Here is a 17,344-nt window from a genome sequence, read left to right as displayed (position 1 = left end):
GGTTTTTCGTGTGATTGTGATTTTCTGAGTCTCAAAGCACACTGAATGAGCTTGCAGAGAACATGTCATGCGTAGAAGGCTGTGCAGAGGGGGCAGCACCTTAAAGATGCTCACTCTGAAGACGGTGGTGCACGTGCTTCCAGCGCATTCCCTATGCATCCCTGTGCACGTGCGAGCACTACTGTTACACTGCAGTTGCTAACACGAGAGCATAATTGAACACATTTCCTAGTGAATGCCCATTTTCCTACGTCATTTTCATGAATCTCTTTATGCCAAACTTTTCCTGATATTTCCAAACTCTCATGGAATTTCCGACAGTATAGAAATGTGTTCTGCCGAAGATGCTACCGTTCTATCCGTCCTACTCTTCCTACCTTTCCACCCAAGTTCTTTGTTCATATGTCCTAGTTTTCTCTATATTTCATCCAAATAAGTGTCACGACTCCTTTGTACACTTTAGCTCGTTCAGTATTGACTTCAAATTCTGTTTTCTGATGCAAAACTTCTTTCCTTCATAAATGCATATATGTGTGTCTTTGTTCATGCACACTGGTCGATGTAACAGGAAATGTGTCACGATGACGAAATACACGTACCTTGGGGACAGTCTGCACACGGTCTTCCTTGGACGAGGGTGCGTGGTCACACAGGTTGGTGCCCTCTGCTTTAGAGTACTCAAGGGTGCTGGGCTCTTAAGCCCAAGGGTCACCTGAGGACACACAACTACAGGGGGAAGGAATAACAGGTTACTCGGCCTCTTCAGTCTTCCCTCAGTTGGACCTGCCAGCCCTTCTCAGGAAACAGGGGTGATCGAGCGCCCTGCAGCGTGACCACCCACGCCCCAAAACACGAGCACGCACTCTCTGTCACACACACTCACGCCCGCTCACAGCCACGTACACGCCGATGTTACAAACCCACGATGCCTGGTGTGGACGCCCACAATCCAGCTCACTGTCTGTACACCTCCCCCTGTACTTGCTTCCAGGATGGACGCTATTTTGAGCTCCATCTAGTTCCCTGTTTTGAAAGTATACACGGAAAAATCCGAAATGATCTTCAAAATGACAAAAGAATGAGCATAGTGAGCTTCTGTGCGGCTACTGGGTTGGGTTTCAAAACTTCCTCAAGACGTGGGTTTCCATAAAAGGATGAGCTGGCAGATCCCTTTACTGTAAGAAAGGCACGGTTTACAAGACTGCTTTGTAAATAAGGAAAACACCTTCTTGCCTCTTCTCGCACCTTTCCTTTGCCAGAGTCACTCCCCAGCAACGTCCCCACGTTTTTCTCTGAAAGTGTGCAGGTTTCATAGGGTCGCAGGGCCTGTGTGGAATAACTGGGTGGGAGTGAATGAATGCCTTTGCATTTTTCTACTATTTTGTTCATTCATTTTACAAATAGAGGTCACGCCTACGCGGCGAGTGGGGTCGTTTTGTACTTCAGGTGTAACCGTCACCATTACAGACTGAAGAATCGTGATTTGCCTCAGTTTTTTTCACAGGAATAGAAGAAATTAGACTTGTCGCCTTCCATAAGATGAGCCATGATCCTCGACACAGTACCCACATTCAAATGACCAAAGTCAGCCACATCGCTAATGGTACAGGTGACAACCGTGGGGAAACCGAGGGGTAAGTTTGGAACTAGGGGGGGACCTCTGCTTTGAAGCACTCAGATGGCAGTGCCCTCACACAGCGGGTGTCACCTCAGGACCATGGCGGGGTGGGTGCTTGCTCCGTCTCCTCAGGCCCCCTTTCCCCAGGAGCTGCCAGCCCCTGTGATAAGCAGGGGGCTTGAGCCCTGAAGTCCAACCAAGGAGTTCGCACGCACACACGCCAGCACGCCATGCACACAGTCACGCACACGCACAGGCTGACAGCAGACACCTACTAGTCTCGCTGTCTGTACGCTGCTCCCACGTCTCCGGTCCGGCAATGTCCTGTGAAGAGTTTCTGCCGCCAGAAAAGAATGCCGTGCCCCAGTTGCCATAGCAACCAGCAGGTCATCACAATGTCCTCCTCGCTCTTCCCACCAGGAAGTACTCACTCGTCCTCAGGGGCAGAACGTTGGTCTCGAGCTCCCTCGGTCACACGTGCCCGAAGCGGGGACTCAATGAATGAGCTGTGGAGCCGGGACGGGCGTTCTCCGGGAGGGGGCACTGGGGGCAGGGAGGAAGGGGAGGGAAGGGACATCGGGTCCTCTTCTCCCTTCGGACACACAGACTCAGCATCCAGGTCCCCTGAAACACCCCCTTTCCCTGCCACACCACGCGAGGTCGAGGACCGTCAATCCCTTTCAGGGGACGTGTGGACGAGGAAGCACGTGGGCAAAAGGCACCTGCGCGCCAGTGGGCGGCTGGGCAGGACCGCAGCACCCTGGGTCCACACAGGGACCGGGACGCGTCAGTAGAGTCGTCAGCACACAATGGTCGTCCAGTGACCTCGGACGACAGGCAGGCGGGGAGGAGCCTGTCCCATCTGGAACCCGCGTTCAGCTCAGCGTGTCCCGCTGAGACCGCACTGCCCATGCACGCTATGCTCGGACGCAGGTCTCTTATCACCTGGCTACCGGGCACACGCTTCCTCTCTCACCGTCGTCCTTCCCGCCGGGGGGACAGAGCTGTCCTCTGATGCAGCCCTTCCTCCTGTTCATGAGCTGGCTGCAGGCGACCCTGCTGCGGCCAAGGCGGGGCAGCGATGCGCTGGAAACGGGCGCTCGGGAGGGACGGCGCAGGCCTGATGCTTCCGTGCTGGACATACGCTCTGCGTGGCTGATGTCGAGCCACCAGCAGGAGGTCCCCGACCGCTGAGTTGGCAAGGGATGCCCAGCGTGCTTTCAGTCTTTGGCACCGCAGACCCTCCTCAGATGTATGATTGGCAATAGTTCCTACCATGCGTTAGGGTATCTTTTCACTCTCTTCATAACGTCTTTTGATCCGTAGACCACAGTGTGTGTTTGGGAACAACGTGTCGTGTCAGGTGTTTTGCGTAGAACGGTCGCTGCATGGGCATCGGGTGACTGTTCTTAAAGCACCTTACTAGGCAGGCAAACATGACGGCAAACGCAGGACCCCACATCTTGCTCAGCTGCTTCTGCAAAAGGCCTTTTGTGCCCACGTTCATCAGTTGCTGCATCCTGTCCTGCATGAAAATAAAGAGGGAAAACAGTTTTAGCAGGCGTGCCCGATTTTTGTCATTTGTCATGGAGAAATACCCTCGCCGTGGAGTTTCGAAGGCCTTTGGACTACAGAGGCGTTTGGAGCAGACCTATACAGTCCATGGAACCAGCAAGTGCAGGTCAGAGGAAGTCAGGCCAAGGCCCAGGGCGGTTTTCTGCAGACGTTTCTGCAGGCCTTTCGGGCTTCGGGTCACCGTAAACCAGGTCCTACTCGTGACACATGTGGGAGGAAGGACTACCCACGCCCAGAAGGGCTGCTGCAGGAGCGTCCGGAACTCTGCGACTGCTGCAGGGGGGGTGGGGGGGGGAGCATGACAGGGGGACCTGCAGGCCAGGAACTGACTTTAGAGCCACGGGCTCCTTAGCGTCTGCAACAGGTGGAATCCCAAGCGGTGAGCCCGGGGAGCGGTGGCGGCTCTGTCCCCGCGCTTCCTTCCCGCCGGCGCCAGGGCGCGCTGTGTTCCCGCGCTGCAGACCGCTCCTGGCCCTCGGGAGCGCGGAGCCACGCTGCAGGGATGGGCGAGCGACAGGACCGCCAGCGGGCACTTCCCGGGCCCCACAGGCGTGGGGCTGGCGTGCCCTCGAATCTGCGCTGGCAGCAGGAGGCGACCAGGACAGGACGCTGCCCCGCTGCCGAGGGCCTCCGTGCACGGTCCCCTCCCCGCCCGACCGCACACACGAGGCCCCGCCGCCACCCTCCCGGCGCCGTCGCCCGCCGGGCCCGGGTCCCAGACCCCGGGCGACGCCCACGACAGGACGTCTCCTCAGAGGTCCGCAAGGCCCTCCCTGCGCCCACACCCTCGTGTCTCTGGGCTGCAGGGCCGGGCAGGCGCCTTACGGGAGGGACCCCGACCTGGCGCCTCATGGGACTCCGCGAACCCCCGCTGGCCACGCGGCTCTGAGGGCCTGGGGCCGCGCGGGAGCAGTCGGCCTTGCTGATTGGTGGGCGCTTGTGGGAGGCGGGCTGCGTGGAGCCACGCCCCCGAAGGCTCGCCCCCTAGCGGACGGTCCCGAAGGCACGCCCCCTAGCGGACGGTCCCGAAGGCACGCCCCCTAGCGGAAGGACCGTCTAGTGCCGCCCTGCCCTGGTGGTGGCTTTCCAGGGCCTCTGTCACCACCCTGGGTTTGCAGCTCCTTGTCCTGGGCAGTGACGCAAGCAAACAGGAGCAGGGGGCCGACCGTGAACCCTGCACCTAATGCCTGAGGCACCGGTGGCCTGCGCTTTCGCTCCTCTGAACAACCAACTTTAAAACTGTGTTTCCTCTTGTTTTTTTACTGTCATTACATACACATAACGTAATAACGACCATTGCAACCATTTGGAGCAGGATAGTTCATTGGTATCAAAGATTTTTTTTAAAAAATCTTTTATTTTAATTTTTATTAAAAAAAGTTTGAACTAAAAAGAAATGAAAGGTCTGTACACTGAAAATTATACACCATTGGTGAAACTGAAGAAGACACATCAAAATGGAAAGACATTGGATGTTCATGAGTTGGAAGAATCAATGTTGTTACAATGTTCATACTACTCAAAGTGACCTACAGATTCAATGCAATTACCATCAGAATTCCAATGACATTTTTCACAGAATTAGAAAAAGCAATCCTAAAACTTATATGGAACCCTAAAGGACCCCAAGTAGCGAAATCAACCTTGAGCAAGAAGAGCAATGTTGGAGGTATCACACTCCCCGATGTCAAAGTGTATTATAAAACTATTGTAATCAAAACAGCATGGTAGAGGCATAAAAGCAGACTCATAGACCAATGGAACAGAATAGAAGTCCCAGAAATAATCCCATACATAACCATCAACTGATGTTTGACAAGAGCACCAGGAATACACAATGGGGAAAGGACAGTCTCTTTCATAAATGGTGTTCGGAAAACTGGATTTCCTCATGCAAAGGAATAAAATTGTACACTTATTTTACATCATACACAAAAATCAACTCAAAATGGATTAAAGATTTAAACATAAGGCCCCAAAATCTAAAAATTGCAGAAGAAAATAGGAGAAAAAATTCTAGACATTGGTCTTGGCAATGCCATTATGACTATGACTTCAAAAGTACAGGCAAAGAAAGCAAAACTAAACAATTGGAACTACTCAAACTAAAAGTTTCTGCACAGCAAAGATGATCAATGAAATAAAAAAGCAACCTACAGAATGAAAGAAAATATTTGTAAATCATATATATTTCTTATAGGGGCTAATATCCCCAAAATATAAGGAAGTCATAAAACTTAGCAGTAAAACAAACAAACAAACAAAAAACCCCAATAACCCAATTTTAAAAATGGACAAATGTCCTGAATGGACATATCTCTAATGAAGATATTACAAATGGCCAACAGATACATTAAAAAGTGCTCACTGTAACTGATCACCAGTGAAGTGCAAATGAAAACCACAATTAGATACCACGTCACACCTGTTAGGATGACTATTATCAGAAAGTCAAAGAATAACAAGTGCTCTTGAGGATGTGGAGAAAAGGGAACCCTTGTACATTGATGGTGGGATGGTAAATGGGTGTAGCCATAGCCATTACGTAATACAGTGTGGAGGTTCCTCAAAAACTGAAGATAGAACACCTTATGATCCAGCAATCGCGGTTCTGGGTGTATATCCAATGAAATTGAAATCAGGATCTCAAAGAGAAATCTGCACTCCTGTGTCATTGCAGCATTATTCACAATAGCCAAGACGTGAAAGCGACCTAAGAGTCCATCAGTGGATAATTGGATAAGGAAAGTGTGACAAGTATATATAATGGAATATTGTTCAGCCCTAAAAAGGAAGGAAATCCTGCCATTTGGGACAACATAGAGAAACCTGGAGGACATTATGCTAAGTTACATAAGCCAGGCACAGAGAGACAAATATTAAATGATCTCATTTACATGTGAAATCTAAAGAAGTCAAAGTCATAGAAACAGAGTAGAAAGGTTGCCAGGGGCTGGGAGTTGGGGGAAATGAAAGGATTTTGGGCAATGGTACAAAATTTCAATTCTAAAGTGAGTAAGTTCCGGAGATCTAATGTGCATCAAGGTAACTATAGCTAATAATAATGTATTATATTCTTGAAATTTGCTAAGAGAGTAGATCTTAAGTGTTCTCACCACACACACAAATGGCAACTATATGAGGTGATGAATATGTTAATTGTGGTAATCACTTCACAATGTGTATGTATATCAAAACGTCACTTGTACACCTTAAATACAGACAATTTTTATTTGTCAAACAGAAAAAACAATGATGAAAAAGTAGAATAAAGTTTGAAGAATCACACTGTCTGATTTGAAGATAAGGCTGTAGTAATCGAGAAACTGGTACTGGTGAAGGGACAGACACGGGATCAAAGGAACTGGTTAGAGAGTCCAGTGATAGAAACGCACAAGGACAGCTTTTAACATTTTACAAAGGTAACTCAACGGAGAAATGTTTGTCTTTTCAATAAATGGCATTGGAGCCACTAGATACCCATGTGTAAAACCATAGCATAGATCTAAATGTTAAATGAAAAACTGTAACACTGTTTAAAAAAGCACAGGAGAAAATCTCATGACCTAAAGTGAGGCAAAGAGATCTTGAACATGACACCAAGAGCACAATTCATAAAGGAAAAAAATAAATTAACTTCTTCAAAATTAAAAATATGTGCTGTGAGAAAGAAAAGAAAAATCAAAAAGTCAAGCTGTAGACTGGAAGAAAATATTTGCGAACTGCATACCCAGCAAAGGACTTGTATCTAGGATACGTAAAGGGCTCTCAAACCTTGAAAATTAGAAATCAAACTACCCAATTTTAATAATGGGCAAGAGACGTTAATGGGCACCTCACCAAAGTGGGCATATGATGGCAAATGAGCACATGCAAAGTTGTTTTCCATCATTAGCCATTAGAGAATTGTAAGTCAAAATCAAGATGAGACAACACTATACACATTTGAAAGGGATTAAAATTTTAAAAATCCCGACACTACTAATTGCTAGCAAGGATAAAGGACAAGTTGAAATGTCTTACATTGCTGGTGGGAATTATGAAATGCTACAGCCATGGGGAAAATCACTTGGTCATTTCTTATAAACAGGCACCATATGACTCAGAAATGTCACTCCTGGAAGAAATAAAAATGTATGTTCTCACAAAAACCTACACATGAAGGTTTATGCATATTTTCCAAAATCTGAATACGACCCAAATATCCTTCCATGGGTGTAAGATGAACTATGGTGCATCCATACAACGGTATACTACTCAGCAATAGAAAGGAAAGCATCAAATTCACAGGCATTTTGCTGACACATATTCATAACAAAACAGGGAGGAAATACTCATGACAGTTACAGTCCTTGTTTCTGTAAAGCTCGTGTCGTGGTTGTAGCTGGTATTTATAACTAGATTCTTCTATCACCCTTTTTGTATTCCCTTTGCCTTCAGCAAGCACCTCAGCTGGTCATAGTCCTTTGCCTGGTGAGGTGACTCAAGCCTTTATTCTTGATGTGTCTGGGCCGTGAATAGTCCTGCGTGGACTGGGTTGTTGTAGTTTCTTACCGACCTTAATCACAGGGCATGGTCATACTGAGGGACACCCGAAAGATCGTCTGTATTGCAGACATACTCTTCCTGACTGCCTTTGTGGAGTCGTAGCCCAACTTCGCCTTGGTAGTCAGGATCATTAACCCCAGCGAACACTGTCACTCCCTTCTTTGGCCTGTTCACTGAAAACCATGAGAAGACCAAACGGGCAGGATCTGCCGGACACCTTGCATCCATCTTTTTAAGTGGCAAAGACATGTGACAGATCAACATGTGCATCATTACTCATGGGTATTAAAAAAACACTGTATATTATCATAGCACGTCTATGTGTGAAAAGTCATGGAATAAGCTTTAAAATCATACACACCAGATTATTACTTGTGGTGAGCGCTGAGGAGGTGGCTAAATTGTGAAAGACCTTTCTAAAGATAGGAAATGTGATTTATCTGTATTTACAAATGTTTTGCAACAAGAATATGGGCACTATCACATTTGCAGTTAAAATATCTAAGTCAGCTTAACCACATAAATAGTAGCTGTGTATTATTTAAAGTAACTGCAAGCTGATGCAACAGACAGACCCCAACATTTGAATGGCTTGAAACATAACAAAGGTTTGTTTTTTGTGCACATAAACTCTGATGTGGTTTGGCAGCAGCTCTCCAGTCTCAGGTGACCCAGAGATCCAGATTCCTGTGTTCCTGCCGTCTCAGTGTGGAATCGCCATGTCTGCTGTCGCATGGAGCGAGAAAGGATGGGAATGGCCCACTGGCTCTCAAATGCCTACATGGGACAAACAACGCGTCTGCTCATGTTTCAGTGGTTAGGGAAAGTCACATGACTCTTGCTAACTACAAGTGGACTGGCAATGTACTGTCCCTGTGTCCAGGAAAGACAGGAAGACAAGACGTGTAAGGGCACTTGAAGTCTTCCCTTAAACTGTTACATAGTAGATGCTGGACAAAAATCAACTACTTTAGTTTGTTATGAAAACAGCCGTCTTCATTGCTGGAAGTTTCTGAGAAGGCCAGATTTGCCTTAAGTTTTTCAACTCTTTATTTTTTTTTAATTTTTCGGGGTTTTTTTATTGGTTATGAATATTCATGGGGTACAAAGCTAATTGTCACCACTCGTGCCCAAGATGTGATGGTGCGACCCATACTGGCAGCATGTCCATTACCACAAATGGTGATTATACCCAGTGTTCGCCACCCAATTATCTCCGACCTCCCTCCCCAGCCCCCTTTTCCCACTCCACTTTGTATCCCTAGGTATGTTCTCTCCCTCTCCAAGTCCAATGCACCACTGTGGTCTTTCTTTCCTTCTTTCATTCTCTCTTCGCTCCCACTTATAAGAGAGTACGTGCAGTATTTATCCCTCTGTGCTTTGCTTATTTCACTCAACATAAGTTTCTCCAAGCTCATCCATGTTGTTGCAAATGGGAGTATTTCATTCTTTTTTATGTCAGAGTAGTATTCCGTGGTGTATATATACCACATTTTCCTATCCAATCGTCCATTGATGGACATTTAGGTTGGCTTCATACCTTGGCTATTAAGTACCTACTATATGACAGGTGCTTTCAAATACAGCATCCCATGTAGTTTTCCAAGGATCTCATAAATCTCAGTGGGGAGCCGTTTTTATTCAGTAGCACTTTTCTGCACTATCCTTTGCAATAACCTCTAAAATCTCAGTAGGCTGAAAATTTTTTCTTGCTTTTGATGCATGGGCAAAATCTTAACCTGTCAGTCTCTGCTACCCTCCACACGCCAGAACGGCTATCTATACAGGTGCCATTAGACACATGAAAGGCAGGACTTTTCTGTGGGGCAGATACGTAGGCCACGGGCAATGAAAAGATGGTTATTTTTTCATTTTTCATCAGAGCTAGCATGTACACCAAGGAACCATTTTTCACTCCTAGGAGAATTTGAGGGTTTTAGAAGTTTAGCTGTAGTAGATCTTTGCTCCACAGTGATTTCCATGGTCTTTCCTCATCTCCCACTTATGAGGGAGATGTTATGAGCTGAACTGTTTCCCTGCTCTCCCCAAATTTAATGTTGAATTATAAATTTAAATGTTGAAGTCTTAACTCGAAATGTGATGTACTTGCAAGTGGAGCCTTTAGTAATTAGGTAATTAAGTGCAGATGAGTAAGTGTGAGTGTGGGGCCTTCATGATGGAATTAGTGCCCTTATAAGTAGAGACACCAGAGAGTTTGCTCGCTCTCTCTTTCTGCCATGTGAGGACACACCAAGAAGGTGGTCATCTACAAGCTGGGAAGAGAGCCTTCCCCAGGCATTAAATCTGCCAGTACCCTGATCTTGGACTTCCCAGCTTCCAGAAATGTGAGAAATACATTCTATTGTTTAGGCCACCCAGTCTATGGTATATTGTTATGGTAGTCTAAGCTGACTAATATAAGAGGCTTTGGTTTTTGACCACATAGGAAAGCTCATTCATCTATGTATGTGTATCCTGTTTACATCCTACTGTAAATATCAGGGTGGTTTCAAAACCTCTAACTAACTTCAGGGTTATATCCCAGGAACTGATACATTATGGGCCAAATCAGACTCCAATCACCAGCTTATTTGGAAAACATTTTGAGAAATGTGCTGAAGACATCCAGCGGGATGAAGGTATTTAAAGTCAAAGGGATTTTGCTGTCAGAGGGGCTCCAGAGTGAGGGACACGGACAGTAAGGGGACTTCTGCAAAGAGTAAAAGTGCTGTATGTTAGAGGGAGGGCAGGTGATTCTTGGCTGTCCCACTGGGAGCAAGGTGCAGCCTTCAGAGGATGCAGCCACGAAGAGCTGAGAAACAGGCCAGATTCCAGAGCTGGATAGGAGGACATATGGGAGAAGACTAGGAGAAGGCCACAGCATTGCAGAAAAGTGCTGGGACTGCACAAGAATGTTGTCACCTGGACAGACTCGGCTCTCAAGGAACCACAGCCAATCCCCAATTTGTGTTTGGTGTGCATTGTCACCTTCCTTCTTCTCTTAGTCAGCTTGTGCTGCTATACATAATAAAATGCCATAGAGTGGGTAGCTTAAACAACAGACATTTGTTTTCTCACAGTTCTGGAGACTGGGAAGTCCAAGATCAAGATTCCACTATAGGGGGTGTCTGGTGAGGGCTCTATTCCAGGCTTGTAGACAGCCACATTCTCTGTGCGTCTGGCAGAGAGAGACAGAGAGAGAGAAAGAGGAAGAGGGGTCTGGTGTCTCTTGTTGTTAGGGCACCAATCCCATCATGAGGGCCTCCACTTTCAAGACTTCATCTAACCCTCATTAACTCCCAAAGGCCCCATCTCCAAATACCATCACATTGGGGTTGGGACTTCAACATGTAAGTTGTGGGGGGACACATTTTAGTCCATAGCACTTCTTTACACCTGCTTTTAGTACCGTCATTTAGTACCACAGGGCCCATCATTTGGTTGCCTGAGAGACACTACAGAGTCATGAGAAGAGAGAGATGTTACAGATTCCTGAGAAATGAATTGTGAGACAGAAGGCCTGCTTTAGGTTGGGTGAGTGAGAATGGCGTGAGCTTTACTGAATTCAGACCATGTGTATTAGTTTGCTTGGGCTGTCCTAGCAAAGTAAAGTAGACTGGGCAGCTTGAACAACACAAACTCATTTCCTCACAGGTCTGGAGGCTGGAAGTCCAAGATCAGGGTGTGGGCAGGGTTGGTTTCTCCTGGGCCTCTCTTTTGGGCTTGTAGACAGGCCATCTCCTCCCTGTGTCTTCACATGGTCTTTCCTCTGTGCGTATCTGTGTTGCAATCTTCTCTTCTTATAAAGACACCAGTCACATTGGATTAGGGCCCTCTCTAATGACTTGATTTTAACCTGATAAAAGACCCCATAAACCTGATAAAAACCTTTGTAAAGACCCCATCTCCAAATACAGTCACATTCTGAGGTACTGCGGGTTAGGAATTTGGGGGCAGACACAATTTTGCCCATAACACCAGGCATCCAGCCCCAGCCCCGTTCCTCACTAGCCACGTGATTACAGGAAAATTACCAAGCCCTGTGAGCCTCAGGTTACTGTTGTGTGAAATGGGCTTGATAATGAGTTTGTCTCGTAGGACTGTTGAAATGCACGGAATGTATGCAAAGCACTTGGCACAGTGTGCGACATGTATTAGATTTTTAATGATTGGCAGTTATCTATATCAATATTTGGATAGTGATAGATCTTACTATCCTCTCCTCTGAGAATGTTATTGTTTTAGGTGTCATCTAGGAGGCCTCAGAGATTATGCAGCACAACAGTACGAGGAATACCAATTCAGCACTAGACGTTGCTTCAAAGATAGAACTCGGTAAGATTTCCCTCCTGCACGATCTATTATTTATTTCATGTGGGTGTGCAGGAGTCTTCCCCAGCTGGATGCAACTCAAAGCTTGTAGAATCTGAGTCAAGGACAAAACTCTTCCCATTCTCCCAGCTGCTCTTCCATTCATACCCCTATTTTCATTAATCCCCCTCACCACCAAAAGTCTGGCCCTTGCTTACAATTGGCCAAATTACCCTCAAGACAACCTAATTAAAATGCCATTTTAATGAGGCTGGCTCTGCTTCCCCAGGCCAGGCAGAAGAGTTCCTGGCCAGTGGCTTCTGGGCCTCACCTCATGGGAGGTTCACTCTTATCTCTCAGGAGACCCACGTACATGGTGGGTATAAGTCACCTCGTTCCTGCACTGTGTTCAGTCGCACTGGCACAGGAGTGCAGGACACCTCCCATACCTGCCCCAGGTGGAGAGTTCTCTCTGCTTGATTCACCATCCAAAAGGGCCTGCTCAGAGCAGTTTTCCAATCCATGTTCTACTCTCAGTCCTAAGACACAGCGTCTGAGAGCCTGGCCCCTGCCACCCCCAGCTTCAGTGCAGACACCTCCCGCAGAGGGAGGTGCAGATGCCTGAACTCCCAAGCTGCCTTGGCTCAGGACATTTACAGTCGACTGCTCTCACCCGGAGTCCCACCTTCTGGCCAATCCTTATCTACTTGCTCTTTAGGATTTAAGGACATCTCACCACACTCCTAATATGGTGGCTGTTCCTAGGCTTCCCCATTCTATGGGGAGCGGTGGGTCGGGCTTATCCTAGTATCTCCCCGACTAACACAGGGCCTTCCAGAGAGCGATGCTCATTGAATGTTGGCAGAATACATGAGCCCGTGAGCAGCGGTTTCATTTATTGAGATGTAATTTCTCCTACATCCTTGAAGAACACAAGCAAATCCAGGTGTACGTATGTTTTTTAATTTCACAGAACAACAGACTTAAGGGGAAAGGAAGCCAAAAATTAATCATTTCTTACTTTTTTCTCTAGTTCTTGTTCAATTATTTTATTAAGCTTTTTCGTATTTCCAAGTAAATTCCTATTCCAATGCCATGCTATCTTATTCCAGACCACAAAATAAGATGGAAGGTTTCCCAATTTGTTTTATGAAATAGCAAAACTTTTACTCCTGAACTGGGTAAAGAGTAACAAATGTGTGATCGATGTCATTCATGAACTTAGTTTCTTAAGCTAATTAAACCTTCCATTTAAAGGAATAACATTTGAAAAATTCAAAACTGAAAACAATACAAAGCTCCAACTAACCCCTATGGAACAGGAAACCAACGCTGTGACTCACTCTATTTCCCCTAGCCCCACACTATATTTCTAATTAAAACAGTGACTGCTATTTTCAAACACAGTGAAGAATCTACCTTAGACTTCATTTGGGGTTAGAGAAACTTTAACGTGTGCCACTAGCACTGGTACTGGCCGTGGCGGAAGTGCCATTTATGGTGGCAATTCCGGCCTGGGCTCTCTCTTCCTCATCTCTCAAAGCCTCCTCATACAAGTACGGGAATGAACTGGGGACGGTACTACTGAACTTGGCCAAATGCTCCAGGACTTTCATCTTGGTGGTTTCAGCGTGGGCACGTGGGCCCCACAGGAACTCATAGCGTGCAGGATCACTGTCGGGCACCTGCCGGTACTCCAGGTAGTTTTCCTGCACCCAATCTTCAGTGATGAGCTTCCTGGGCTCCCCATAGATGGAGTGCTCGCTCCCAGGACACACCCCCAGCACACTCAGCGCCTCCCACACGATCTCCTCGGAGGTGCAGTTGCCCTCCATGAAGATCAAGCCCAGGATGATGATCAGGAGGCCGGTCTTGGGCAGGCTCTGGTCATCACTCTGCATCCCATCGTAGGTGAGGCCCAGGCAGATGCTGAGGCTGTAGGCATGGCCGGCAGGATCCACTTCCTTCACTTCAATGCCATAGACCAGCTCCAGGCACTCAGAGACTCTGCTGAAGATGGCAGGGAATTGGTCCTCGTAACTTTTGAGGACACCATTCAGCATTTCTTCCTTTGTGATCGGCTCCTTCATTCGATACTTGAGGAGCAGGAAATTAAGCAAATCACTCAGCTTCTCCCGTGGTACATCCTGGAGCAAGGACTCAGGGACTTCCGCATCCTGCGAGGTGCTCGGGCCCTCTTCTCCTTGGCTGCTGGGGCCCTCATTTGACTGGCTCCATGGAGTGGAGGCAATGGCAGTGGGGGATGAGGAGACATTCTGAGGACTCGGGGGAGGACTTGGTGTTCTAGCCGCAGGCACCTCCTCCGGGGTGCCTGGGATCAGAGGAGAGGTGGAGGCAGAGGAGTTGGAGGAAGAGGAGGTAGAGGAAGAGGTGGTGAAGAAGAAGACCTCCATGTCTTCCTCATCACCAGGAACCTGTGCATCCACCAGGGACGGTTCCTCTCTTTGGGCCCAAAGGCCATCCTCAAGCTTGCAGAGCTGACTCTTCTGACAATAAGGCATCACGACTTTCCCTGAGGACAGAAGACAGGAGTGAGGGCTGGAGTTGGGTGATGGGGACACACAGGCCTGGGGGAGGGAGGGAGCAGGTGAGCGGCCTCAGCCTAGAACCACACCCTAGGGGGCTGTGACAAACGCCTACTCACAGGTCTTGTCTTTTGGTGGTGCTCGGGGCCTCACAGGACTCCTGTCCTCCTGGTCGGCCTGTCTCCTGTGGACCTGAAGGGGGAATGAGACAGCTCCTCAGGGTTCAGCCGCCAGAGGTTGAGGCTCCAGCACTGACAGTATTGTGGGTGGGGCCGGGCGCTGTGGGGTCCCCTCTGTCCTGGGGCCAGTGGGGCCCTTGGTACTCATTCAGGTCACGCACCTCACCTTGACTCCTGCACTCCTGGGCCTTCTCTGCTGTGACCTGAGGACACTGCCTCACACCAAGGTCTCACCTCTCAGTTCCTGGAGCTCCTGTAAGAGGAACAGAGGAGGTCCTCAGGCTGCAGACTGCAAGGACACCTTGGGCTCCCAGTGCTGACAGGAGGGGTGGGCCGGACTCTGTGAGGTCCCCACTGTTCTGTGGTGAATGAATGGTCCCCTCCGTACTCACTTGGAGCCCTCACCTTTCCCCCGGCAGGACCCAGACCCAACCCTTCTGCTGGCCTGAGAAACTCTCAGAACAAGAGCTCACACCCTTGATATGGAACAAAAAGCAGTGAGGGGCCCACATCTGGCCACACCTGCCCAGGGCATCCCAGGGAGGACCGCAGGAGGTGCCCAAATTCAGTGGGATCCGTGTGTCCTGGAGGGAGGGGTCTGCGTGATATCACCTTTATGTCTGGCAGGTCCTGGGACTCGCCCTCTGTAGACCCGAGGCCACGTGCCTTATGCCAAGGCCCTATCTCCATGAGACACCGGAAAAGGAAGTGAGAGCCAAAGCCCCCACTGTTTCGTGGGCCTACCCATGGGTGAGAGGAGCAGGGAGGGGCTGGGCTCCTGTGTGTTCTGGTGTGGGTGGTCCCCTCAGCCCTCACCTTGACTCCTGGTAGGTAGGGCCTGGGACACATCTCTGTTGATCTGAGCGTGGCCCTCTCAGATTAAGGTCCTCAGCCCTCTGAGACCCCTGAGCCAGAAATGAGGCTCAGTCTGAAGCTCTTCCCAGAGTCTCCTGGGCTGACAGCAGGGCCATAGTGGACATTTGTGGGGCCCTCTTTATGTTCTGGGCTGGGGGCACCTTCAGTCCTCACGAAAATCTCTTCCCTTGACAGATCCTGGGATCCCTCCTTCAGCTGATCAGATGTTTCTCCCGCTTCTGATCCAATCTCACCCCTAAAACCAAGGCCCTCAGCTCCCTGAAAAGGAAGTGACACCAAGCCAGAAGTGACAAGGTGTCACATCCTGGGGTTGTCACCCCTACCTGGGGTCTCCGAGAGTTGAGAACAGGGGACCACTGCATTCTGTGGGGTCCTTTCTTTTATGGTTAGGGGCTACCTTCACCTAGGTCTATCATCTTGACTCCTGGCTAAGCCTGAGATGACTCCTTCTGTCACTAGATGTGGCTCTCTCTGCTGACCTGAAGTTGCCCCTCAGACCAAGACCTTTATTACCCTGAGTGGCCCAAGATAAAAGTGAGGGTGCATCGTATCTGGGCACCTTTGCCCAGGATGTCCCAGTGCTGACAGGAAGGCCTCGGTCCAGACTGTTTGGGGTTGGGGCTTCCCTCAGTCCATCCTCTGGGTATTCACCTGCAATCCTGGCAGGGCCTAGACCAACGCTCTGCTGACCTGACATCACCTCTCTTACCTCAGGCCAAGCTCTAACATGCTTGAGGACACCCTTTCCACACCGAGGTGCAGTTGACAGCATGCCACACCCTGCTGCCCCTACCTGGTTCCCCCAGGGGTTGCGAACAGGGAAGCTAGACACTGTGGTGTCTTTTCTGAGGTGGGTAAGTACATTTAGTCTTCACTTGGAGTACCTACCTCGACTTCTGAAAAACCTGGGACTTGTCCGTCAGCTGATGTAAGGCTACTCCCCTCAGAACAAAGTCATTTCCTCCCTGATACCTTCCTCAGGCTCAAGTCAGAGGTCACCACATCCAGCCAGCCCTGCCTGGGTCCTCCCAGGGCAACAACAGAGGTGGGGAGTTGTTGGGTCCTCACTATCTGGGGTGGGAGGTCCCTACATTCCTCCCTCTGTGTCCTCACCTGGGTGTTTGGCAGGGCCTGGGCCTCTTTCCTATGCCGACCCGAGGCTGCAACCCTCAGACCAAACTCCTCACCAGCCTCAGACCCCCGAGGCAGCAGTGAGGGAGCATCATATCTGGTCACCGTGCCTGTAGGTTCTAGGGCTGACAGTGGTGACAGAGTGGGTTTCTGTGAGGCCTCTGCTGTTCTGGGGTGGCGGTATCCCCAGTCCTCACTCAGGCAAAGGTGTTCACCTCCCTGACAACCCAAAAAGAGAAGCAAGGACGCAACAGTTCTGGCAACCCTGCCCACATTCTCTCAGGGTGGGGCTGGACCCCATTTTACCTGGGGTCCTAGGTCGCCTGAATCCTTCCGTTGACTCCAGGTAGGTCCTGGGCCCGTCCCTCTGCTTACCTGAGGTCGTGCTCCTTATACCAGAACCCTTCTCTCTCCCAGACATGGATGTGGAAGTCAGGACACGTGCCCAAGTCCCCCCAGGGCTGATAACTGGGGCAGGCTTCTGTGGCATCCCTCGTTCTGGATTCTAATGCCCCCTCTGTGTTCTCTCTGTGTTCTCACCTCCCTACCTGGAAGAGCCT

The 17,344-nt window shown here is 49.0% G+C and overlaps 1 protein-coding gene across 1 annotated transcript; it reads right to left on the bottom strand.

Annotated features, from left to right (window-relative positions):
• Positions 1–13,479: 13,479 nt before the first annotated feature.
• On the bottom strand, positions 13,480–14,574 carry LOC134367591 (melanoma-associated antigen 8-like). The gene is given in 1 exon segment (XM_063084333.1): positions 13,480–14,574. A coding segment is annotated over 1 exon segment (1,095 nt).
• Positions 14,575–17,344: the final 2,770 nt, after the last annotated feature.

This window comes from Cynocephalus volans, chromosome X (assembly GCF_027409185.1).
Source record: "Cynocephalus volans isolate mCynVol1 chromosome X, mCynVol1.pri, whole genome shotgun sequence".
NCBI classification, from domain to species: Eukaryota; Metazoa; Chordata; class Mammalia; order Dermoptera; family Cynocephalidae; genus Cynocephalus; species Cynocephalus volans.
The sequence above is the reverse complement of the archived record's forward strand: the minus strand, read 5'-3'. Positions and strand labels throughout refer to the sequence as shown.